This window comes from Fusarium vanettenii (assembly GCF_000151355.1).
Source record: "Fusarium vanettenii 77-13-4 chromosome 4 genomic scaffold NECHAsca_19_chr4_3_0, whole genome shotgun sequence".
NCBI classification, from domain to species: domain Eukaryota; kingdom Fungi; phylum Ascomycota; class Sordariomycetes; order Hypocreales; family Nectriaceae; genus Fusarium; species Fusarium vanettenii.
The window spans coordinates 523,224-548,480 of NW_003315866.1; the positions used below are offsets into that span (position 1 = coordinate 523,224).

At 51.9% G+C, this 25,257-nt stretch overlaps 6 protein-coding genes across 6 annotated transcripts; 3 read left to right on the forward strand and 3 right to left on the reverse strand.

Moving 5' to 3' along the window:
• Positions 1 to 5,687: 5,687 nt before the first annotated feature.
• NECHADRAFT_123335 (uncharacterized protein) lies at positions 5,688 to 6,572 on the forward strand (the record flags this gene model as incomplete). Its single annotated transcript, XM_003045478.1, has 3 exons — positions 5,688 to 5,795; positions 6,038 to 6,115; positions 6,316 to 6,572. 3 exons carry the CDS (start codon positions 5,688 to 5,690, stop codon positions 6,499 to 6,501), a joined length of 372 nt encoding a protein of 123 aa, XP_003045524.1. The 3' UTR covers positions 6,502 to 6,572.
• A 6,166-nt stretch (positions 6,573 to 12,738) lies between these two features.
• On the reverse strand, positions 12,739 to 14,947 carry NECHADRAFT_68874 (uncharacterized protein; the record flags this gene model as incomplete). The annotated part of the gene is made up of 5 exons (XM_003045608.1): positions 12,739 to 13,238; positions 13,290 to 13,861; positions 13,925 to 14,124; positions 14,183 to 14,463; positions 14,587 to 14,947. 5 exons carry the CDS (start codon positions 14,945 to 14,947, stop codon positions 13,066 to 13,068), a joined length of 1,587 nt encoding a protein of 528 aa, XP_003045654.1. The 3' UTR covers positions 12,739 to 13,065.
• Positions 14,948 to 16,320: 1,373 nt separating this feature from the next.
• On the reverse strand, positions 16,321 to 17,335 carry NECHADRAFT_68877 (uncharacterized protein). Its single transcript, XM_003045609.1, has one exon. The coding sequence runs from the start codon at positions 17,122 to 17,124 to the stop codon at positions 16,684 to 16,686; it is 441 nt and encodes a 146-aa protein (XP_003045655.1). The 5' UTR covers positions 17,125 to 17,335; the 3' UTR covers positions 16,321 to 16,683.
• A 2,752-nt stretch (positions 17,336 to 20,087) lies between these two features.
• NECHADRAFT_39151 (uncharacterized protein) lies at positions 20,088 to 21,762 on the forward strand (the record flags this gene model as incomplete). The annotated part of the gene is made up of 3 exons (XM_003045479.1): positions 20,088 to 20,420; positions 20,470 to 20,528; positions 20,577 to 21,762. The coding sequence occupies 3 exons, from the start codon at positions 20,088 to 20,090 to the stop codon at positions 21,760 to 21,762; spliced, it is 1,578 nt and encodes a 525-aa protein (XP_003045525.1).
• Positions 21,763 to 22,092: 330 nt separating this feature from the next.
• NECHADRAFT_93112 (uncharacterized protein) lies at positions 22,093 to 23,050 on the reverse strand (the record flags this gene model as incomplete). The annotated part of the gene is made up of 3 exons (XM_003045610.1): positions 22,093 to 22,370; positions 22,422 to 22,801; positions 22,851 to 23,050. The coding sequence occupies 3 exons, from the start codon at positions 23,048 to 23,050 to the stop codon at positions 22,093 to 22,095; spliced, it is 858 nt and encodes a 285-aa protein (XP_003045656.1).
• Positions 23,051 to 23,623: 573 nt separating this feature from the next.
• On the forward strand, positions 23,624 to 25,219 carry NECHADRAFT_79678 (uncharacterized protein; the record flags this gene model as incomplete). Its single annotated transcript, XM_003045480.1, has 2 exons — positions 23,624 to 23,706; positions 23,767 to 25,219. 2 exons carry the CDS (start codon positions 23,624 to 23,626, stop codon positions 25,217 to 25,219), a joined length of 1,536 nt encoding a protein of 511 aa, XP_003045526.1.
• Between the last annotated feature and the right edge of the window lie 38 nt (positions 25,220 to 25,257).

Here is a 25,257-nt window from a genome sequence, read left to right on the forward strand (position 1 = left end):
TGAGCACAAGAAGAGACCCATGTCTCAGTGTGGGTGGGGGGTGGTTTTTTTCTCGCCTTTTTTTTTATTTTTTTTTTTTACGTTGGGTGTGTGCATCTGGAAGTAATCGGTGAGAGGCGTGTGCATGGTTTGAGTGAGATTGAGTGAGGTTATGATCTGGAAACTGTTTAGGGTATTACAGAAGAAGAAGGAGAAAGAGAAATCGGTATTATTCTTCCGAGCTACAGTGTACAATGATCTACTCGTCTCTACGAGATGCCTCAAGAGGCGAAAAATTCCCATCAAATTATTAACATGGGTGTCATTCCAACAACAAGAAATAAAGGGCGTTGAGCTAAAGGCGTGGGATGGACTGTTGCAAAAAATGGTATGTGTGGGAAAATCATCTCCAGGTGGATACTCTTAGTGCACAGTGGGAGACTCCGAAAGAAAGGCTCAGGCCCAGGCACATCCCATCCCATCCCATCCCATGGAAATCATCGCCTTCGCGCGTCTCCGTCTTTCCGCTCTCCGCCCCGCTGGTTCCGGACGCGCCGTTGAAAGAAGGGCAGGGGGGGCAAAAAAGAAGAAAAGTCGGCAAGATCTTGATGGCCTCATCTTTACTTTATCTTTGGAGGGTATTATCTGAGAAGAGGACAATCCGAGATGGATGGTAGATAAACTTCCTTCACCGACATGCCAGGTGCAGAAAGCCATGACGTTTTCCACCTCGAGCCTCAGTTCAGTCTCCGATGGACAGTAACCTCCCTCCCTGTCTCTTCAGTCGTCAAAAAGTCCAAAACATCCAAGGCAGAGAGGCTCCCTCCCACCCTTGCCCTTGTCCAACCCATGGGCCACTGGCATGGTACCGGCAGATCCATCTCCTAGCTGCTGCTGCTGACGGGATCCTTTCACTCTGCCTGCTGCAAGGCCGCTGTAAAATGTGCATGCATCGACTGCAAGCCAGAAGCACCGCCCGCAGTCCCACCCAGGTCACAGTTCCGTGGCACTGTGCTTGATTGGTGAACAAGTCGCCGTCTGGCTACAGGCGAGCCGAAGCCCTCCTCCTCCTCCAAAGAGATGCATGGTAGCCGCCCATTGGAAGCTCACGCACTGCTACTGTACAGCTTCCTGCACAGAGACGGGCAGCATGCATTGCTTCAGAAACATTTCGCTTATTCGCCTTACATCCCATCCCACGGCAGCTCACGAGAGGGAGACACATACAAGTGAGGGGAAAGAAGGAGACAATCGCGCTGAAACCCTCCCAATGCATGTCAACTGATACCCATCGTCGTCCTCAATGACGTAGGTCGTCACAGAAACCACGCGCTCATTCTTTCATTGTCTCACCACGCAATCGCGTCTCTCTGCCGTGACCAAGAGATTGGATGAATTGACTGACACAGAATCGAGAGATGATGGTGTTCGTATACGTATACCGGTACAAGACGTGATCGAGAAGCAGCAAACCCTAGACATTCTCCTCTACAATTGGCTTTCTTGTTGCCCAGCATCATCCATGCCCCATGCCTTGACCACGCCGAGGCCATGTCCGGGTTTCTCCCCCGTGCTGTCTCAGGATGCCTGCGAGCCCACCGTTGAGAGGCGTCGTCCAGGTCTGGGGAGGTAGAGGATGGGGAAGGAAGAGACAGTCTTGTGTGTGTGTGTCTGTTTGTTTGACCTGAGCCTCTCTCGTGGAATATGGGCTTGTTGTTTGGGGCAAGCCCCCGTCAAGCCCCCCATGCGATCTCAACGCTCGTGGCTTGTTATCTGACGCCCCCTTCTTGTAGACGACGCCCCCATCTCCGTCTCTCAGCTCAATTGCTGGGCTGGGCTGGCTCACAGAGAGGTGACTGGTCTCGTCTCAAGTCTCCTGAGCTCCTCCCGCCACAGATTGCGCCAAGCCACAAAGGGTCTAGGACCGAGTTCTCGTCGCGGGCTGGCACTTGACAAGATGAAGGTCTGAACACACACACAGGTTCACCGGCAATCATGGTCCTTGTCAGCTAGACGGTGGCTTGGTATAATGGCGTCCTCGCCGGGCAACGGATTGGATTGGCTTATGAGACACGCCGATCCCCCAGGTCTTGTACGACCACAACACAACAGGTAAGTAAACAGTTACACAGGGGGGGAGGAGAAAGGAATTCGGCCCAGGTCGAAGCGCCGCGAGCCAGACCGGACGATTTTGATGTGACGCAGGGGGATGTCCAATGATCCAATCCAATGGATGCCAGACGCAGACAGGAAAAGACGATGGCGGTTGTCTTTCCCGCCTAACGCTGCAAGCCATTGCCCCAGACGAAAACGACTATCGCTTCCTGCATCCATCAAAATGTCTCTGGACCCCAACCCCGAGCCTGTAGCACGACGGCAGCTTAGTCAGGTCTTGTCATTGCTGCTTGTCATCACGATATGGGGATCCCCGTCTGACTCTAACATTGGCCATTTCTTTGTCATGGACTTTGGATCGTTCTATCGCCTGCCCTTTAAGTGGAGTTTTCTCAGATCGTGATGCGTCAGAGCCCCACGGAAGAGATGAGCTTGATTGTGGTGCGAAAAAGAGAAAAAAGGAAATAATTACGGAGTGTGCAAGGATATAGCTTCAATTGGTGCTGCTAGGGCTGCAGTTATCTGCCGTTTCTGCTCCGGGACCAGGAGATAAGTAAACGCACGGGCCAGTTCCCTCTTCTGAATCGTTTGGCCCAAAAATTTTCACCTCCAACAACGAGGGGGGAAAGCTTCGTCTCCAATAATCGACTCCTGGTGAGCTTCAACCGGTGGGGCAAGATTCGTCTTTTTTCGCCTTTTTCGCTCTTTTAGCTATGTCCCCGTCGGCCGACCGACGGCAGCTAAATTCTCCAGGCCCATCAGAGAGTCATTATCAGCTCTTCGCTTCGCATGACACTAGATCGCTTCGAGTCGACGCCTCGCGACACCATAAAAGACTAAATCATGAGGTTTTTGTGCCCCGGTGCTAACAGATGAAGCACACAATTTAGCTGGCGGAGCGTTATGGTCAAGCGAGAGAGAGAGCCAAGACTCAACAGCCAAGAGGCTTGTACTGTTTTTGCAAGTACACCATACATGGGCTCCAACGCCTTTCACATGCAATTTTTGGTCTTGGAGCTTGGTACTGCAGACTTGCATGGATTCTGCGCATCTGGCGCAATCCCACACGCAAGCAATCAATCAATCACATCCAGAGCTTCCCCATCCAAAAAGGTTCTTCATGAGTCTCCTCCTCCAGGCAGACAGATCCCCTGCAGCCGCCTGCTTGCTTGCCTTGCCCCAACCAACCACAAGATCCCCTGCCATGATACGACCCCAGCTGCAACAGTCGGAGGCCATGGCATGGCGGACTTCAAGGTTCCCCGACAGAGAAGAGAGCTGCTGTCGATTTGCCATCCAACAACTGCAACACCCATTTCCCAACAAGAATAGAAGCACAGACCGTTTACCCTTCAAAACTCCTGCCCATCCATCATCGCCACTCTCACCGGCTGTCCAGGATTGCTTCATTCCTCTTTCTGTCCTGACGCATCTTCAGCTTGCCCCCTCCCCTCCACCTCGATCACCCCAAGATCCTGCACCCATAATTGATGCTCCCCCTCCTACTCCGTACTCTCCCCAACATACCGTCGCATTGACTAACAAGACGGGATTTACACGCATCCCGTCCCCCGCCGTATCATACGGTCGGGACCGTTTGTGAGAAGTGATGTCGCTCTTTTGCATAACTGTTACCTATTCACAGCAGGGCAGGACGGACCTGGCCGACATCGCGACACCACAGACAGGTTCGCCATGGATGATCTGTTTCTATTGCGTACAATGGCGAGACCCAGTCGATGCCGGTAGAGCTGTGCTGCGAACCACCCCCTGCTCGTATGATGCCTAGCTTCCTCATTCCGTGACACCACCAGGGCTCGGCCGACACGGTGCGAACGGAGATGGAAGATTTTGGAGAGATGCGAAAGCGGGCCCCCAAAAGCGACGGAGGCTTTGAGAGCGCCGTTAGCTCCGGCGGCATTTTCCGATGGCTTCACCGATAGCTTCGGGGCGATAACCAAGGCCGGCCGATAAACTATACTATACTAACAAAGCAGATCAATTACTCACTCTTTTCTTTGCTCATCATTCATTGTCATCAAGAGTTGAACTGATTGATTGACTGGCAATAAAGACATCTCCGGTGTTGGTCTACCTGGTGCTAGTTCTTCTATCACTGGCATTCACACAACCTCCATCAAAGCTGATAACAAAGATGCCTACACTCCCAGGTTACCGATAGCCAAAAATGTCTAAAAACAGACGGATGCTTATCAGAGCCTCCTCCCACGCACTGCACACGCACAGTCGCACACAGCGCCTGCTGGTGGTGGTGGTGGTGGTGGCCTTCTCCCCCGCGAATCTCCTGCGTCTCATCAGCCCGGGTCTTTCGCACGCCACGCAGGCCATGCTCTTCGCACAAGCGCCTTGCTTGCTGCTGCTGCTGCACGCAAATCGTCCATCCGAGATGCGACCATCTCGATGCCCTTTTTCCAAAACGGCCTCGCACGCCTTCGCCATTGGCTACACCCGAGTCCTGCATGGGGGTCCGCCGCGCCCCCCCTGTGAGGCTTTGGCCGTTCGCTTCGCAGAAAAATCAACCCTGGTTGGCGACCAGGGGTCAAATCAGCAAGGATCAGGGAGTGAGGGTGGAGCTCCCAAGCCAAGCCTGCAGACCGAGATTGATCAAGTTACAGCAGACGGGCAGCTCATTCGTATTGTAAGCAAAGCAGGTTCAAGCACGGGCTCGAGACAATGGCCTTGAATGGCACGACATGGGGGTATGTTTTGACGACTTTGCTAGCCTTGGCTCTTCTGTCACTGTTCACTGCCAGTGAGGATCTGTCCACATCAGCCTCAGATGGTAAGATGGCTTCAAACTACTGCAATCAGCCAACAGAGGTTTGATCCATCGCCAACCAACGGACGTTGACTCCTGAAGATTACCTCTTGCTTGAGGCAATTGACGTGCCGTTGGCTTGCCGATTGACTCAAGCTCGGCCTCTAGATTCATCCGCAATTTGCCACTGGGGACCTTTGAAGGGGCCGTGTTGCGTTGCATCTCGAGAGATCTAGACGCCGAACTCTCACCATCAGTGTCAAACTTATGCATGGCAGAGAGTCAAAATTGTGTCAATCCCTCTCTCTCTCTCTCCAAAGATCCTCTGCAACTGAAAATGAAACCATCGTCAGCCCCTCTTTCACTATCAGATCAGAGCAAACATGTTCTGATGGGGAATACACTTCCGCGCCCCGGTCGTTGCGGCTGGTGGACCCTGAATTTCTGCAAAGAGCCCCACGAGAAGGACTCGCGAATGTCCATGATCTGATGTTCCCAGCGTATAGTTGAGGTTATAACAAGTGACAGAAAAGGCTCCATCATATGATGATTTGCCCTTATCCGAAGTCGCAGCAGCCGCGATTGCCCTTCGACCCTCCTTCGGGGTCTGCCCGTTCGTTCCTCGCTTCGTCTAGACTTCTTGGCTATCTCCATCTCCGGGATTTGAAGGGTCCTTTGGACGAAAGATGGATGTTGTTACCCTGATCGTCGCTTGACTTGCCCCCGTTGTGATTATGATCCATGAGCCACAGCATGTTTGTGTGGTGGATATTGATCGCCGTGCATTGATTGATGATGTGCTGCCGCCGCCGCCATGTCTGTCTGTCTTGCCTCCTTTCTGCAACTCACATTCTTCGCCTCTTTTGCTGGCCTTTGTTCGACACACCCTCAGGAGGACCCCTTCTTTTTCCAAGAGGGAAAGGTTGCTTGTAGCCGGTCAGGTTTTGGCCACCGGGATGGACCCTTCATACATGGCAGAAGGGAGACCAGCAGCAAGCACCAAGGGAAGGGGGCTTGGACCCCGGATCTGGGGTTCTCGCCCAGTGCTCACTCATCAGGATTAACAGAGTTTGGTGTCGCTCCCGCTCACCGATGTTCCATGGCTTCCCCCCTCCCTCTGTAGTCTACCCTGAAGGCTGAAGCTACGCAGCCACGGTTGGGTAGACGCTCGGCTCTGAAGATGCAGCAACGCCTAGCCGTGGGACAGACAGAGGGACAGGCGATGGTGCTTCTGCTGCTGGCGTAAGATGACGAGCCCCGGACATGCCAATTGCGTTGCTGCGCGTCGCTAGGCGCTGCAAGTCAGTTCAGTCCTTCTCGCTTCGTCGTCATCCCTCTCCCTTATCTTGCCATTCAATCCGGGGTGAAGGATGCGAAACTGGGCGTCTCGAAATGCGGGGAACGTTGACGATCAGCTAAAAATTGCTGCGTACTCTATGTAGGCGACACGCGCCGTGTCAGACGCTATCCGTTTCGTGTTATCGGGTGTCGTTGAGCTTGGAGTCGTTGCTCTCTTCTGCTGGGCCCGTCGTTTTGGAGACGATACAAACAGAGTCGGCACGCGGAGGAGCCTCAAGCTTTCCGGATCTTCCGCCCCGGACCTGGGCTACGACGGTTCGGTCGGTTAGTGGGGTGATGCAGCAGCATCTCACGGCCGGAACGAGGGTAAGGCCAGTAAGCCAGGGGGAGGTGAAGGAAGAGGCTGGACAGAGCGAAACCGAGAGAAACACCAGACAGCCAACCCTTCCCTGTCAAATTGGACATCTCCTAGCAGAAAAAAGCCACCTCGAGGTCGTCTTCGGATGTCATCATCCTCTCGAAAGCTGCTGCTGCATGTCACCCTATCAAGCTTGGGGCTCTCTAGCTCTAGGCAGTTGTTAGCCATCCAAGCCACTGTGTCCATCCCCCTCTTACGAATGAATGGCTTTACCCCACCCTTGCCCCCTCTTTTTTACTTCCTTGCCAACGTGCTTCTGTGCTGCAGATGCACCTTTGCTTTTCTCAGTGTGTGAAACCTGCTTGGAGGTATCATCTGCTCATGAGACCGTTTTGCCCTGCTTTTTTGTCTCTCGGCCGACATGAACTCTGCACACGTGATGGGATTTGAAAGTGTGATTTATCGGAGCTCTCGGAAAGAGGTCATGGGAAAGTTGCAAAGTCCACTATTTTCTAGGTAGTCAGTTTGTGTGCTGATGCTGATGCACCATGATCTGAGAATGACAGGATCACCAAATACTGTAGGTATCCCCCGCGGGGAACTCCTCTGTTTGACTCTCGGATCAACAGGGTCCATCGGATGAAAAGGCTACAGTGCATTACACTCCCCTTGACAGAGTTGCTCTCAACAAACATGATGGGACTGTAAATACAACCCATCGATGGTCTGGTCCAGGAGCTCTGCTCTTACACCAACTCCCCCCTCTGTCGTTATCAAGACTCTCCTCCTGCTCGCTAAAGAACCCCTCGCCGCCGCGCCTCCTCCACACCACCTCCGCGAAAATCCCTGGGGCTCTGGCGGTTGTGTGAGGTGTCTGGGAATCACCTACGAGTGGTCTAATATCCCCCGCCGATCGCCCAGTCTGATGCCCTCTGCAGTCGGTCAGATAAGGCCGGTGTCCCGAATCGGCCTGATGAGCTCCTCTACCCGCCTTGCCTCCTGGTTTCTTCTTGTGAGATGGTGTAGACGCCGCCCTGCCCTGCACGAGTCGGCCATGTCCAGTTGGGGCATCCCGCATTCGATCCACAGCGCGAGGCGTACGCCTTTTCTCCCGCTGCTACTCTACCAAGCCATCACCCCCTCCATCATCTCATGGATACGACTTCAAAGGCAAGCCACAAAGAGTCCAAGTGGTTGCCGGCCCATGAGGCTCGGGCCTCGGATCAGCAAGGTCTTGATCAGTTTACGGATAGGTTTGCCTCTTTTTTCTCTTTTGGACCCAGGCACAGGGGACGACACCACACACTCTCTTTTTTCTTCTATTTCTAGGTTTGATTTTTGGTTGTTTGGTCCCCAACGAATATCTTCATTTTTTGCTTGCATGTCTTCAAGACCTGGTTCTTTTTCCTCCAGGGTTTGCTCCCCCTTTCCCATCGGCGATCAAGATGACAGTGAATGACGTATTGTGCATCGATTCAAGGTCCCAGTCATCGGGCTCTAGTATGTGAATCGCGTAAATAAAGATACTAGTCGGCCGAGTGGGCCAGGAATTGCTTGGGGCGCACGGTGAGTCCAACACGGATTGCTACCAAGATCCAATGCCAAGCATTTCAGCGCCTGCAGTGCCCCAAGAGAAAGAGGGGCCGGAGCTAATACTGGCCCGTTCAGATGGTCTCACCAAGGCGGGTAGACGAGCCTCTAGCACCACCGTCGCCGCGCTCTTGGATCCCCCCCGGAGCCCACTTTCCGGGCCTTTGTTAGCTAGTTGTAGGGAGGAGAAGTGTGCTATGATACAGTAGTACCATAGTTGGGGGACGCAACCTCGAAATAACCGCCACAACATGCAACTGGCACAGAGAAGAAGTATCTCATCTCTTTTCTTGGTGATGATATATCCCTCATTCTAACCTTTTTTCCTCATTTACGTAATTATCTCATCCCTCCAAATTTAACGCAAGAGATCAATTGAATGAGACGCTGCTTTGCCACCAGCTTTTGTTGAAGTCAGTCTCGAAGCTTCCCCTCAGTCGGTGGCACCAACAGCATAACATCGCGCGAGCCACCACAATCTAAGTTAATTCACGACCGCCACACGGAGCGTTGCCCAGCCCAAGCCCGTTGTAACCATTGCACACGGGAGCCTCCTTCACCGCCTCATCCCGTCTGCCTCCTCACGACTCGACTCGGGGACGGCACGCATGCAAGGGAGGAGGAGGAGGAGGCTCTATCGGAGGGAATTTGCTAGTGTCGATAGTCTTGAACCGTGTCTTTTTGCATTGATCTTCAATCCAAGTCATTCGCTCTCGGCAGATGCTCACCTCCTCGGATATGCGTTGCAGCAAGCGGGCAGATGTAACCATCTCAGACGCTACGCTGGACGATCCGGAGGACGCAGCCCTGGGCTCGGATAGGGTAGCCTTCCCCCAAGGTTTAAAACCCTCCTCGCTGTCCAGGCACCTGAGCCTTGCCCCAATGGGTCTTGTGATGTGTGCCAGCACCAGATGACAAGCGCCCTCAACGGCCTTTGACACGACCTCCCCGTCTGAGCGTCCCATCAGTTTTTTCTCACCTTTGAAGTCGGAGCAACGCACTAGTGCACGTTGAAAGTATATATCTGACCAGTTCTAGATCTCCTTTACTCCTCATCTTTTTTGTACACACCCATTGTCGACGGCCCGGGCCATCTGACTCCCCCCCTTTGAGGGGAACATGGCCTGGAGCATGAGCTGAAGACAGGGGCAGCTGTGTGACCTCGAGGTCGGTTATTCGGTAGAATTGATGAATTAATAGTGAATGTTCTATGCTGATATGAACGTTGCACAAAGTCTCTTGCTGTTGTGTAAACCGGCTCAATGGTGAAGCAGCATTATCGGGGTTGTACATTAGGCTGAATGTTGATATACTTGGAGTTGCTTACTCCAGCAGTTGCCAATGACCCCAATGTTGAGGCAGGAGTAAAGTACCTGTACAATGATGCTCTCGAGTAAGCAATGGGTCGATCGCAATTCAAAGCCGCGTCTCGAACCGGTGAGTGTCCGTTGATGCTTCTCCATGCAACACTTTCAAGTGATACAGCCAAGAAGCTGGAAGCCAGAGCCACGCTATTGTACCACCTACGATGACTGATTACCAATCCCATGGAAGCCGGTTGACACGTCCTGCGCTTGTTGACGACTGGTTGTGAGCCGGCTTGACCGGACTGTCGCTGTACGATTCAGGCCAATTATCCAAGAATCTCGACTCAACCACTGCATGTCATGCAAATCATCACGAGACCTGGGGACAACCTCTACTGACCGAATATTACCAGCCTCAGCCGGTAAACAGGTAATGGGCCCATGGATATCATGCAGGACATGGAAAGAAGAAAAATGCGTGCCAGGGCCCGAAGGAAAGGGCATGGTATCACGGCATATGCGTGGCGCCCCTCCATCCCCTGGCCACCTTCTTTCCCTGAACGTGTTCACCGGTAATGTTGCACAGATTTGCCACAGATACAGTGGCCTGTGGAATCCCTTTATTGTGCTGACGGCCGATGGCAGGATTTCTGAAGCAGTGATCACCTGTTCATGTCTTGACAATCATCCGAAGCTATCCGTCTGGGGATGCGACTCACACGATCCCCTGTGGTGGTTTATTGAGGCCCTCTACTGCATATATGACGTGACTCGGAGCTGCTTTTCAGGAGCTGATGTGAGGGTATAGGGGCATGATACTTGGGCTGTGATGCTCTGGAGAAGAGTGGTACAGCAGCTGTACGGAACTTGAACACGATGCATTTTCCAGAAGCCGAGACCCTACATACTTTGCGGGGAAGAATAATTGAGCTTATTTTGATAGGTCGAAGAAAAGATGCTCACGTTGTGGCTTTGACTGGGTATTCAAGCAGATAGACATAGGTTGATCTCGGAGCCGAGTATGAGCCCGTTTACTCTCGGTAATGGCGCAGCCTCATCACTGTTTGCCCCAGATTTTCAATGTAACAGGATTCGGAAGTAAAGCAACCCATGTCTGGAGATTGGTAGGGAGGGTGTCCTACCGAGAGAGATAATCCGGCCAGCTGCAGTCGCGTCCTTGCCTTACTACGCCATCTTATATCCCCCTTTCCGGATAAATGCACCTCCCTCCCAAGACGGAACACGGCATGGATAAACACATGGGGGGAACATGTCATGTATGGAGATATTCGTATCTTTATCATGGTCTCTGCTACCCGTAGAAGCTGACAAACCAGCTGTCTGTCACTTTGAAGGTGTTTCCACTTGTGAGTAATTAGTGGACTTCTGAAATAAATTGAAAACTCTATACTGGGGAGAATATTAGGTTAGCTCTACAAAGGAATAGATATTCTTTTTATCGTAATCAGGCTGTCTCTGATCATCAGATATCTGAGGCCTAGGATCATGATTCCCTTACTCCATATTGTATGGGAGGTTTAGAGAATGGTGAAGTGAGTTCATAATAAGAATTATTGATACATGGTGCCCTATGCCATAAGCAGGGGATGTTGAAGGCTCATTTCCGAAGTTCTGACTGGATGTTTCGGAGCTCACTCTGGCTGATATATCCTGACTCTAAGGAGACAACCTCAAGTCTCCGCCTTGAAACCCAACATACCCATTGTGCTCAGCGTGGTGACATATTAGTTACACCTGAAGCTCGTCGGGTGCTTTATGGATGCTTTTTGGGCTAAGAGAACAAGCTGGCGTTGTAAACCAGGCAACGGTAGTCCTTGATGCATTGCACACAAGCTCTACTACATCGCTTCTTGAGAATATCCCATCTACGCAAAGGGATTCGAGAAGACGACCCTAGATCTCGTTACTTCTAACAATACCTGTATCTTGCTCAGCCTTGCCGTCAGTTCCCTAGCCTTGTCAGCTATGCCACAAGGATTGGTTACCACCTGGGGCCCCGGGGAGACGGCGTTGGCATGGAACTGTATTGAAAGCTTAATGGCTCGTGTGATGTTTCCAATTAAGGGGTACACTACAAAAAGATTTCGAGCCTGTTGAAGCATAAGCCTCCAAAGTTATTCTTGCCTTTCGAGAAGAAAAACACCCATTCCATTTCGTCTAGGTCCAAGAGTTCCAATGGCTTAGTTAGCACGCATAAGGACACTAGTCAAACACTTATGTCTTGGGAGAGAGCAAATATCATCATAGGTGGCTTTGATTCATCGGGATCCCGGTCCAGTCTGGAAAGCAGGGGTTATCATGTGTTTGAGGTGAGAGACGGAGAAGCCTGTGTGCACCATATTTTCCTCTTGGAATTGGCTCTATTCCCAAGCTTTAGGCAGAGTTAATGCTAGGGCCCTAAGCGCAGTCTAAGCAGAGTCTCAGAGATACCATATCCGCATATGTTGATAACCGTGCTCTTAACTGTGCTTCTTGTTGGCGTGGCTGATCCCGCCCTTCGAACTGCCATGATACTCAGTAACCATCACGTTAGTTTAGAGGTAGATACCATATCCAGCCTCTCAATGACTCAGTGTGCAACAAAACTCTGGCCATCAGCAACTGATGCACATCTTCAGTATGCGATTTTGGCATGGTGCCGCTGTGTTATATCCCCCATGGTCCCACTTGAGGAGACTATCAGGCAGGATATCTTTATCCATAATGGCTATATTGACGATTTAGACGTTTTGCTTTGGGATACTGTAAATTATACCTATCCCTTCTAGAAAACGTAGAGGGCGTGGTTGGACCAGAAAGGTAGGTGGTCTCAAGCCATGGGAATGTATGTCCATCATGAGGATGATGAGCTAGTACATGAGTCTAGCAGGGTTGGCCGACGAGGCTACTGGCCCGATTACAAGAATAATGAATGGCAAGTTAATAATTGGCATGGGTACGGTTCACGTTATGGATCTCACTCATTGCTGGGAGCTATGTCTCATGGAAACCTTACGTCTCGCTTGGCTTGATTAAGAGTATTTTGATACCTGTTTGCCTTAGGGCGTGCCACTTGACTATACCGACGGGACCGAGACAGCTGTTGGTTGCGTTGGGCTACTACTCATGATCATAACACCTCTCTTCAATAGGACATTGCTCATATGAGCAAAGAGCGGACATGAACATCAATGCATCAAAGCTCATACCGTAAAACATTATTCTGTCTTCATGCTATTGGTACGAGTCAACACTGTGAAATGGTCTTGCTTGGAGCACACACGAAAGGCGTAGTGAGATAACTTGTGATATACGCCTTGGCAACGTGGGAAGCCATAATGCTTGGTATTATAAAACTATGTACTGATCCTGGCTCGACTTCTTTATCGAGGTGTTCCAGACATCAAGCCCGACTCAAGGTCATGGGATGAAGCAAAGCTCGAACGGATCTCATATTATTCAACATATCTTCTTTCTTGCTTAGAGAGCGTCCACAGCCCTTGATGTCGAGCAGATGAGGGGGTATCAAACATGTCGCGCCGGCGTTCTCCAAACACTATAATGTACTCCTCAAAAAGGTGAGGCGGAAAGGGCTGAAGCAGATTGCAAGGCAGCTAGATCCTACCAGGTTGGTGGATTTACTCCTCGTGGGTAGGGGGACCAGCGTAGTTCTTGTGGCCCCAGACCCAGTACCAGATTCCGGAGACGAGGCAGGCAAACACAAACACCACGGGGGCGTAGTTGACAGTCTCGGCGGTGACGGGGATGGCGGAGGGCATGCAGAACAGAGGCAGGGCCAGAAGGGACCAGGCTAAAGAGTAAGTTAGTGGTTGTCACCAAGTTTCAGGAGATGAACACATACCAATGGCAATGACGTTGGCGACGGTACCAAAAGTGCCGAGGTAGAAGGATCCAGTCTTGACCTGCTTGCGGCCAGTGGCCAGAGAGATGGCAATGGGGGTGGCGTAAGAGGCAGTCAGGCAGATGACACCGACACCTGAGAAGGCGTTGAAGGCAGCCGAAGAACCAAAGTAGATGACACCCAGGATGATCTGGACAACCATGCTGAGCATCATGGCGTTGAGGGGAACGTCGAGCTGGTGGTTAACCTTGGACCACAACCGAGCACCGGGAATGGCACCGTCACGGGCAAAGGCCCAGATGCATCGCGAGGTAGCGGTGGTGCAGCCGATACCGCAGATGATGGCGAGGACCATGAGGGGGAAGACGAGACCAAAGGCACCGCCGGAAGAGCCAACGGCGCTCTTGATGATGACGGGCACGGGCTGCGCGCTGGCGATGAGGTCGGTGATTTCGGGGAGGACGAAGACCAGAGGGATGAGGAAGAGGAGACCGGCAAAGGTGTTGATGAAGATGGTGGCGACCATGGCCTTAGGCACCTGGGTGGAAGGCTGCTGGACCTCCTCGCACATGCTAGGACCATGTTAGTACACCTGGGTTGGCGTATCATAGCAAATTGACTGCCGGGAGACTCACGAGATGATCATGCCAGTGGAAGAGGTAGCGTAGGCGGCGTGGAGAAGACCAACGCAGAAGGACCAGCCATCAGGCCAGCCAGAGTTAACCTCGAAGTGAGTGAAGACATACTTGGCATCGTGGCGACCGTTCTTGGCGATGGCGAGGACGCAGACAACGATGGCAATAACACCAGCAAAGGTCCAGAATATGGCAGCAGTCTTTACGCATTGCGAGTTAGCAAGGTTCACAGGAAGGAGAGCACAAGAAGGATCTCACGTCGATCCAGGGAAGCCAGCGGTTACCCAGAGAAGAGACGGCATTGCACAGCAGGGTGAGGGCGAGGAAGATCAGGAAGACCTGGTAGGCCTCGCCCGACAAGACACCAGAGCCGTCCGACTTTTCAAAGACGTTGATGCAGCCGACAAAGAACAGGGCGGTACCAAAGTTCACAGCAAGAGTGATGGTGATGTTTCCCACAACGTACAGCCAGCCGCAGATCCAGCTTGCAATTCGCCGCCAGCGGGCGGGAGCAAGCATGAAGGCCTGGTAGTAGACACCTAATACGCGATCAATCACATGGTCACATTAAGAATAGCAAGGGAAAAATAAGAAAGGGTCGCGAGCCGGAAGGGATATAGAGCAACACGGTAAAAGTTGAGGGGACGGAACACGGTAAGTACCTCCGGCAGTAGGATAGACGCTGGTGATTTCACCCAGAGAAGCGGCAACACAGACGATGATGAGAGACACGGCAACCCAACCCCAGATGATGTTGACGGGACCGCCGCCGATGAGGGGGTACACCAGGGTAGTCGCAAGACCGTAGGGGATCGAGGCCAGGACGAAGGACATGAAGGCGACCTGGAGAGTCGAGCGGTTGCGCGACAACTCAGGCTTGTAACCAAGGTTCTCAAGAAGCTGGTCGGCGCCAGCAGTGTTGCCGACCGAGGCCTTGGAGCCTCGGCGCACCTGCTCAGATTTGGGATCCATGGCTCCGTTGCTGCTGCTAGCCGAGTCGCGCTTGTCGATGGGCGACGACATGACGGGGGGGTATGGCGAGGTGGGAGAGATTGTCGAGACCAGCCGTGGAGTTGGTATTAGGATCGCTCCAGAGTTTGAGAGACGAGTCGAGGGATCGGATTGAGGTCTTCCCGTCGAGGGATTGAGAGGGAGAGGAGGATAAAGAGGAAGAAAAAGAAAAAGGAATGGTTGTTGCGAAAGAGGAAAGCCAAGAGGAGGATCCGATGGGATGGGGGAGGGGATGCAGGTGAATTAGTAGGTTCAGGTAGTGGCAATGCGACGAGTCGCGAGAGGGCACACTAGACAAGGGACGGAAAAGACAAGACCGAGAAGATAAGGTGTGTGACAGGGGGGGAGGATGTTCGGGGTCAGGAAAAAGGAATGATAATGCGGGTGCGGAGGCAAGGGGAGTGATTCCACACGTGGCACCGCCAAGGGTAGGATAGGATAACACGGTAAGGGACGGTGTTGACGGTATTGTTGACCGAGATTGTTTCTCTCGGGACGTCGGAGAAAGAAAGGGAAGGGATTGTAGACAAGGAACGGTTCGAGAGAAGTCTAGTACAGAAAATAAAGCCCGCGGACAGGCGTCGTTTTGACTTGTGCCTCAACCCAACGCCGCAGGCCGAGGTGTGGCACGGCTCGAAAGCCTATTCGATCATGATCCTTGGCAGTGCTTACCCAGCGTGGGGCACCCTGCTGGAGTGCTGGACTCTCCAAATCTGTGGAGGGGGGATTTTCCTTCTGAGGCGTTTTCCACGATGCCCGAAAACGTAACGCTCTCGGCGAGACCCTGACGGGGAAGCACGGCGAGTGGGAGCCCCAGACGTCATAACCCTGGGTCAGCTACATGGGGGATAGTGGGCGCACCGGGCGGCCTGGCCGAACGAGCGTTCGGGGTTGATGGCCCAAACCGGAAGGAGGTTACTGATGGGGTGGCCAGGGTTTTGCTTGGGGTCCAGGTGGTTCTGGGCCAAGCTTTCAGCCAAGGGTGAGGATCTATCCAATTGGACTTTGTGTCAAGCAGGTCTTTTCGGTGGTAATACGAGGCTTCCAATCAATCACATGTAATGGCTACAAGATGGACGAATCGGCGTAGAGGTTGTTTATTGCAAGTTGGGTAGCACAACATTAGAGCTGAGAATTGGCTTTCTGGAAGGGTGTGCGAGTGTGTGAGTGTGAGTGTGTATCTGTGGGATAATGCGATTGTGGGATAAGAAACAGTGGAACGCAATTATCGACATGATTATGGAAACACAGATGACGGCAGTCAAGGACGGGGGCAAAGGGCTCAGAGGGACTGGTGCTTTCAAAACAACCCTTGATCCTGTTTGATGGTTTGATGACCCCATCATATCAAATCGTCAGACCATGGGGAACCGTGCTCTTCCTGTATGTCTTGATGGGAATTACCAGTATCTGGGTTAGCGCTCGAATGGATCAAGTCTGGGACTGCCGGCTGGAACTCCGTGTGGCTGCGTTCGTGATAGTCGATGATTGCTGTTGTGTGTGTGTGTGTGTGTGTGTGTGTGTACGTCCTGGAACAGTTCCCAGACATGACGGGGGCCTCTCTCTGGCTTTGCTCTTCTCCTTATCTAAACACCATCATCCCCCCCTTCCTATAGTCGCGTGCTCTTGAGCCTGAACCGGTATTCCAGCAGACAATTACCGGCACGTGATCGGTAGTGTGATCCGATGCCTGTTTCTAACTCTCCCCCGGGAGGCTGATACTAGCCGTTGCCCGTTCACCGTCGGTATCAGCCCCGTCCTCCGTTGTAATCAGCACCGCCAGCCTTCCTCAGCCGCGTCACAATGTCCCTCTCGTCCAGCTCTCCTCGGTCCCCCGTGGTGACGGCGATGCTGTGGTGAGCGAGCTGGCGCTTGACGTCGCCGCTCTCGATGCTGACCCTAGCCTTGCGCATCACCTTTGTGCTCTCGCCAATCCAGACCACGAGCACGAACTTGACGCGCGTGCTCTCCTTGTCGTTGGCGTACTCGACGCGCACGTAGCCGTACTGGACTTGACCGTCGTCCAGCTCCTTCACCAGCTCCGACAGACCGCCTGTGCCCGTCTTTGTGAGGCTCAGCTTGTTGCCGACGGCTGATGCGTACGAGATGAGGAGCCAGTTGGTCTCATCCTTGTCCGATCGCACGGCATCGTAGGCGGCGGCAACTTCAGGAGCGTCGAGGCCAGACATTTTTTGTGCTCTGCCGCAGACAGGACAGATTGTAAGGGGTGGTGGTGATCGATCGATCCGGTCGGTCGGTTTGGTAAGGTCGGTGGGTGGTGGGATGTGTCTTGTTGTGTGTGTGTACTCGCAGGTACCGAATCAGAAGCCGATGCAGACAAGATAATCACGGGCCTTGAACCAAACAAAGAAGAAGTGAAGAAAAGGTCTTGGTCAAGGCTTTCCCTCTCTCTCTCTTCACACTCAGGGGGGGACCAAGGAAAGACGAGACACAGCTGAAGAGAAATCCCGCTTTCCAGGGGGGGTCCCTCAGTCCCCTCCTCTCCCCTTGTCTGATCTGGGAAAAGCTCGGTTACGGACGGAACGCGCTCTAGAAGTTTTTCATTGTATCCATAATTAATTACTTGTAGTAGCCGCGCTAGAGAAAACGGACGTGTTCCGTTGGGTGACAAGGCAACGCAACGCAACGCGGGCGGCCGCGCGAGTAATGAATCGTCAGTCCCCCATGGGTCCCTTGACCGAGACCAGACCGTTCTGGCCGAAGCGAATGGGGAATGGAACCGTTCGGTTCATGTACAGAAGCCCTGCCTGCTGCCGGCGGTCGTATCGATGGCTTGCTTGCCTTTCTTGCCGCAGAAGAAAAGAAGATTCCCCACCGGTTCAGTTAATCCCAGCCCTTGCTAATAGCCAAGAAATCTGTTGGTTGCTGTGTGTTCGGTGGCCGTATCCGGGCTCCTTGCCCTGGCTGCCTCTTCAACAACAACGCCACGAATCTCCGGCCGGAGTACGGAGTATCGTATCGTGAACTCGCCATGGGTTTCGTTCGATATGTTACGGACTGGTGGAGTGAGTTGGTCTACCCCATCTCCGACCCCGTACCATCATCCCACTCGCCTCCATTTTGCCCTACTTATGGAGCTTCAATGCCCAACTCCTCCATTATATGATGGAGACTGTTATCATGCGCCACTCCATTCCCCATCCTCCGTTTCCACCCCGTCTTTCCACTCTCTGACATTGACCACGCGCTTGCAATTCCATGCGGTAAGAGTGGTGCATTGTGATACCTCCAGGATCTCGACGGGATACATAAATAGATTCCCGAGTGCATGCACATGAGCCAAGAGAGGCTCTGCTCAGCCCACACCTGATTCTGATTCTGATTCTGGTCGAGGCTTTTTTATGCCTGTGGAGATTTTTACGGTATGGCAACCCACCGTCTGTCGCCCTTACGTTTCACAACGGAGTGTCCGGGACTCAGGATGGTGGGTAATGCAGCTGCGCCTCTGCGATGCGATGCTTGGCGATGGAGTACGTATTGTGTTTTGTCTTTTGTCATGCAAATGGGCCAACATTGCACGATGGATCAATTTTGGAAGGGGGGATATCGTCTGTGAGGAGGATGCTGTTGAGGCCAGAATTGGAGTTGATGTTCCACAATGACATATTCATGCTCCCATCGTGACCAAGGCTCGTGGAGTGAGGGTAGGACCAAGTTTTTGACCATTTGGTGGAGTGCGTTTTTATATGCATCGTGTGGTTAGCGTGTGAGATTGAGGGCTGCTGTCTCCAACTTGTGACGTCACTGCCTCGAGATGGAGTCTGAGGCTTTTTGCTTTTTGTTTCATTTCTTTTTCGAATCTTCCATGGGGATAATGTGAGGGGCGCTTACGGCTTCGAGAAGGTCCAATGCCGAGGCGCTCATTTTGGTGTTGCTGCGACGTTAGCTTGACTTTCGTGGTTGGGCGTACCGTTGTCACGACAAGTGTTAAAAATCAGCAGAAATCTCGCTTATATGTGATAATGCCGTCAACGTAGTAGTAAGGCATCAGTATAAAATGCTACAAATCATTTAACCGAATTTCTGAGATATCATTTCCTCTATCGGTCTTGATATCTCGATTGACATGGGGAAAAAGCGGCTCGGTCCGATGCTCTAGGGTAGGCAGACGAGGTCAGACAAGCTAAATCTTGACGTTGCGCCCGTGAACCATGGATCGCGCTGACATTTGGGCTCTAAAATAAGCCACTGTTGGTTGATCAAATAGACTAGAATACCTGTCAAACCTGTCACTTTAATCTTTGTTCTAGAGTGGTTCCATCGGTCTTCTCTAATGCGATCACCGTGTCGCGTTGAGCCCGGTCTCGCGAGCTTAATCCTTTGTCGCTAGAGGCGAAATTCTTCATTGCAACCACAGCGTGTGCCAATATTTCTACTCAAATGCTAGGCTTGGAGAAAAAAAGTCGTCTCATATAAATCGTAGCATCTCTTGCGACATCAAAAACTCGCGTTGTCTATCCTGATCGCGTGCCCATCTTGCACAGGGGACCGGGGGAAGCCCGCAGAGAACTTGCAGCACGAGTAACAGCGTCAAACAGCAGAGTTCAACTCACGTCAAGGCAAGGTAGGGATTCTCAATCAATGTCGGAGGCAAGCCCGCTCTTTTATGTACGAAAGAGTTCCCTATCCAAGCCATACCGGATCGCGCCCGTAGCGATCACCCGCGTCTGGCCCCAGCTGTTCGCCTCTCAAAGCAAGCCACGCAGCCACGCCATGTCCATATCCTCCCCGTTGATCATTGCGGCACAGCTCGATACAATCGTCCACACCCATCGCGATTAAGGTAATAAGCTTAAGGGTAAGCGCTGCAACTGTCGTGTCGCATCGGCTGCCCCCGATTACAATTCCCCCTTTGGGGAATCTGCCAATGTCGTCATTTGCCGCTCAAAGGACGCAACATGTCGCTCGTGGGCCGAATCTCCGCTAATTGACCATCTTGAGATGCACGACGACTTGGAAAGGGAAAAAACGAGGCCGCGGATCCCCTGCGAACCTCAGGTGAGCGATGTGACTTACGACAATATGTTTTTATATAAAATGTTGGTTCCTTCTTTGGTTGGAGGTTTTTGTAAATCGGATGTGAGAGCTTCTCTTTGAGATCATCGGCACAAGCGAGAGATAGCCGTGCAACATGGCCAACGCTTCAGTACCAGCATCTCCTGATGCCACCACAGAAACCTCTCAGCCTGTTCAATCCGGCATCTTCAAGCACATTGCAAAGAAGATACCGTATTTCCGCGATCCCAAACATGTCCTGCTCTTCAAGCTTGATTGCCTCCTCCTCACCTGGGCGTTCCTGGCAGGCATCATGAAGGAGATGGACCAGTCAGCAACTACGCAGGCCTATGTCTCGGGAATGAGAGAGGCTTTGAGCTTGTATGGAAATGAGCTGGTCGAGTTTAATACTTTTTTCTCTATTGGTTATGCTATTGGGCTTGTTCCTGGCCAGCTTGCTCAGACCAAGGTGAGTTTTGAAGCAGTACTTTTAGCGATGCAACGACTAACATATATAGGTTCGACCTTCGCTGTTTCTTCCTTGCTGCGAAATTATCTGGGGACTCTTTGTCACATTGTAAGTTATACCCGAACTGACGAGGATATTCGACTAACTAGAATGCAGCACCTGCAAAGCCACCAACGCCCATACCATCTACGCCCTGCGTTTCTTCCTTGGCCTCTTCTCTGCCGTGTTTTGGCCCAGTGTCGTCTCTCTCATCTTCAACTGGTACACACCAACCGAACTCGCCCTCCGCATCGCTTTCTTCAACGTCTCTGATGTGGCTGGTGCCATGTTCCTCGGAGCTCTGCAGGCTGCCCTCTACCGCAACATGAACGGCGTCCACGGCATCGCTGGATGGCAGTGGCTCTTTATCATCTCCGGTGCCATCACCATCGGCCAGGGAATCATTGGATTCTTCATAATCCCTGATACTCCGGCTTACACTCGCGCCAAGTGGTTGACGCAGGAGGAAAAGGCTCTTTCGCGTCAGCGAATGGGTGAATTCGGCGCGAACACTTCCAAGCTCATACCCGCTTCCGTCTTGAAGCAGAAGCTTCGGAAGCTCATCGTTCACCCCGTCACATACTTTTACCTGCTCGCCTTTGCTATGAGCGCCTGGGCGCATCGTGCTAACTCGTACTTTGTGCTCTACCTCGAGAGTCTGGTCGACAGTGCTGGAAATCGCATGTATAGCACCTATCAGGTCAACATTCTCCCACTCGGCGGTTACGCTCTCCAGATTTTTACCAATCTGGTTCTGAACGGTCTTTCTGACTGGAAGCACTGGCGATGGCAGATCAGTGTGGGTTCTGCTTTTTTCCATGGCATCATGCTCAGTGTTCTTTGCGCTTGGCCTTCAGACCACAAAGTCGTCATGGGTTTCTACTTCATGACATATGCAACCAACGCTGGAAGTCCGTCGTTTATGGCATGGTTTGCGGAACTGCTTCGAAAGGAGCCTGAGGCTAGAGCTATCATCGTGGCTCTTACTGTCATGATTGTCTACATTGGTCACGCTACCATTCCTCTCCGTGCCTTTAGGGTTTCTGATGCCCCGAAGTATCCAATCGGATTCCCTCTTTCCACAGCCTTTACATTCGGCACGATTCTTGTGCAGCTCGGTCTGTTGTGGTGGGGAAGCCGAAATCCCCAGCTTGTCAAGTATGGTTATGATGCTCCTAGCAATGTCTCGAGGGTGGAGGATGAGGAGAACAACGATAAGATCGAGGGGGACGGTGCTAGTATTGATAGAGCTGGCGGTGATGGAAAGATTGCAAATCAGGCTGTCACCAAGATTGACGGGTAGGAGCTGTCATTCTCTTGCTTTCACGTGCCCATCTAGATTGTTAATAGCAGGCGAAGCACATATTATCGCGAAATTCATCATGGTCTAGATTACCTTCCCATGTATCAAACTCATAGCAATGTGCGTAGATGCGAATTTCAATGTGAATGTCTATTACTGTGTATCAAAATAATTCAGTGTCCCAGTCGCCTCCCAGCCGCCCTTTGGTGGCTAGGCTGTCTATCCTTAGTCCCTCCCACTAACAAAGGAAAACCCAGTCTATACTATCCCAAATCCCAATAATTCACCACGGCCTTTCTATCTTCCCGAATCCAGGTTTAATCGTAGTGATCAGACATGTGACAGGGGGACTGGGTCGGACTCTGTCTTTTCAAACTGGCCAGACTCATCGGTCTTTCTCAGCTGGAAATCGGCTTCTTCCCAGCGACCCTCGAAGCAGACACCGGGATGTCCGGCAAGTAGACATGCCGTGGCGACGATAATCATGGCGCCCTCGAGGATCATGAATGCTGTTTCGTCGTTGGCCAACTTGCTGTCGTAGCCACCACTGAGCTCTGCAACTCGGTACGAGGTTCTGATCAGGATGCAAAGGGTAGCAGCCGCAAGGCCTATGCATTGTTAGAAGGGTGCTATGACTCATGTATTTGACTGCGACTTACAGATGAGAAACATCTTGAATCGCCAGGATCGCTGCAACTCCCTAAAGTTGGGGTTCCAGGCGTCTCGGTTACGATGAATCCGGAACCCAAGCTCACTCGCCAGGATGACAAAGATGGAGATGGCAGCCAAGTGAGCCGCAAGTCCAGTCTTGATGATGGCAAGGCCTGCATCAGTCTTGGTCCGGTCTTCGCCTCCGAGAATTGCTCCTCCAGCAGCTTGGAAGATGAGAGCGACAAAGTCGGCAATCATAAACGTGATGGTGTATGTACGGGGGCTAAAGCGGGAGAAGCCTTCGCCGTAGACAGTGATGATTCGAGCTAGGCAGAGATAGATGGCTGCGCTGAAGAATGCAGGGCCAATAGTCAAGGTGACGATGTACCTATATTGCATTAGAGGGGAGGCCAATCTCAGAGAAGGTCGAGACTCACATTAAGAATTCGTCATGTAGATAATGCATCCGTACCCGAGCAACATAACCAATTATCTCGAGTACATGACCGCAGAACATTCCGAAGAGGAAACCCCATGTTTTGTGACGGATGCCGTAGTAGATTTGGGGGAGTATGAGGAGGGCGTGGCAAGCGAGGAAGAAGGCGTTGCCGCCTAGGTTGGGAATGTCCATAGTCATGATGAGCGTGCGTAGAGTATACTGCCTTTTAAAACGTGTAACAAACTTGAAACTAATTGAAAAGATGTTGTTAATCCTATTCTGTGCTGTTTCGAGGCGTGGTTGAGCTTGACAAGTGGTGCTCTCATCTGCAGGCTCTCCATTCTTAAATATTCCAACATGAAAACATGAGGTCTATCATTAAACGAACTGACCAATCAGAGCTTATTTGCCTGTACATCAGAATGGCTATGCACTTGATTCTAGCACGCAGAATGCTTTCCCATGAGCCACGCGGCTCGTTATAACATGCCGTCACCGCGCTCTCTGTGTGTAAGCTCAAAACCCACACTATTCCCAGACAGGGATGGCCTTTCAAGAAGCGATTGGCTTTTAGACGAACAGACCAATCAGATTGTGTAACTGGTGAGATTATCTCCACTGCGGAACATGCATTCGCGGACACAAAGGAGAGATGATCATGTCCGAGGCCGAAGACTCACATCTTTTCATGTTTTGGTCTGATCGAGCCACTCGAATCTCTCCTTTATCTTCCGTGGTATTTGGACGTTTTGGTACCGCGCGTTTAAGACCATGTCGACAGACGCTGCTAACGCCCGCCCTCCGCGAAAGAGGGCCAAGCATACGCGTTCTAAATTGGGATGTGGAGTTTGCCGGTATGCTTAACTATCCCTTGCTCAGCCTTATGCTCATGCAGCTACTAATGTTGCTTTCAGTATCCGTCGCGTTAGGTGTGATCGTACTAGGCCGGCTTGTGAGCGCTGTACGAAGACTGGTCGGAAGTGCGACGGATACACCGTTAAGGAATCGACAAACGAAGCACCTCTGGCTCTGAGAGAGGCATCAACGTCGCCGCCACTGTCTGCATCAACTGGCTCCCTTGTTCTATCTGCAGGCCCCCTTCTATCGGAGCAGGGGTGTCGAGCCCTGGACTACTTTCGGAATAAGACCGCCCCGGAACTTTGTGGATTCTTTGAGAGCGATCTATGGAGTACCTTGATTCTCCAAATCAGCCGCCGTGAGCCGTGCGTCCGGCAAATGGTCGTCGCTCTCAGTTCTCTCCACGAAAGCTTTCACACTGCTCACACCGAGTCAAGTTATCCTTCATCTACGTTGACGCTAAGGCAAAGGGCAATCGGCGAATATGGTACCGGCATCGGTCTTCTCAACAAACATATAACAACTCAGGGCTGGGCTAACCTGGAAATCACCTTGCTCTGTTCTATCCTTTGTGTCACGTTTGAGTGGTTGAGAGGTGACTATTCTGCTGCTCAAACGCATTTGAGAAGCAGCTTGCTCGTCATGTCACAATGGGCAGAAGGCAAACGACCTCTCGTTAATGGGACATCGGTATCATCTCCAGGCGGATACATGATTCGAACCCAACTCGGACCACTGTGGACAAGCTTGGTTCTTCAGGCCCGGACCATGATACAAGATTTGCCGTGTCACATGCCGTTACCAGAAGAGGAAACCTCAGAGCCCTTTACAAGTCTCCAACAAGCCAGAAAGGCTCTTGATATTCTCCTGGCATACGTCGTTCCGGATTCAGTGTCCCGCAAGCTGGAACGTTCACTACGCTACTCTAAGTCCTTGAATCTCGAGCGTCGTCTGGCAGAGTGGTTGCAAAACTTTGATGCTTTTCTCTTGACTCAAGATGTGGAGGAGCAAGAGAGTCCAAGGGTCACGATCATGAAGCTCTGGCATCACACTGCGCACATGATATTTATTGCCAGCTTCTCTGATGACGAGATTTACTTTGACTCGTTTGTGGAGGACTTTACAAACATCGTGAACAAGGCGGGGGAACTTCTATCGTCAACGGCAACAACGCAGTTCTCTGTCGATATTGGAACTGTTCCGCTCTTGTACTACGTGGCACTCAAATGTCGACATCCACTCGTCCGTCGCCGCGCAGTCTCGATATTGACAGCGGCTCCAAGACGAGAGGCTGTTTGGGATAGTATAGGTGCTGCTCTTGTGGTTGAGGAGGTGATTCGTGTGGAGGAGGAGGGGCTGGGGCAAGTTTATACTCAGTTTGACATTCCAAGTTCGTCTCGGGTGTGCAACATGGATATTGTCACTGATGTAGAACATCGGAGAATCTGGATGAAGACTCTGAAGCAAGGTTCATGTCATTGGAGTGAGGAGAAGGCTTTGACATGGTAAGGCGTTGGATAGAAATGCATTTAGTTCCAGTTGGGACG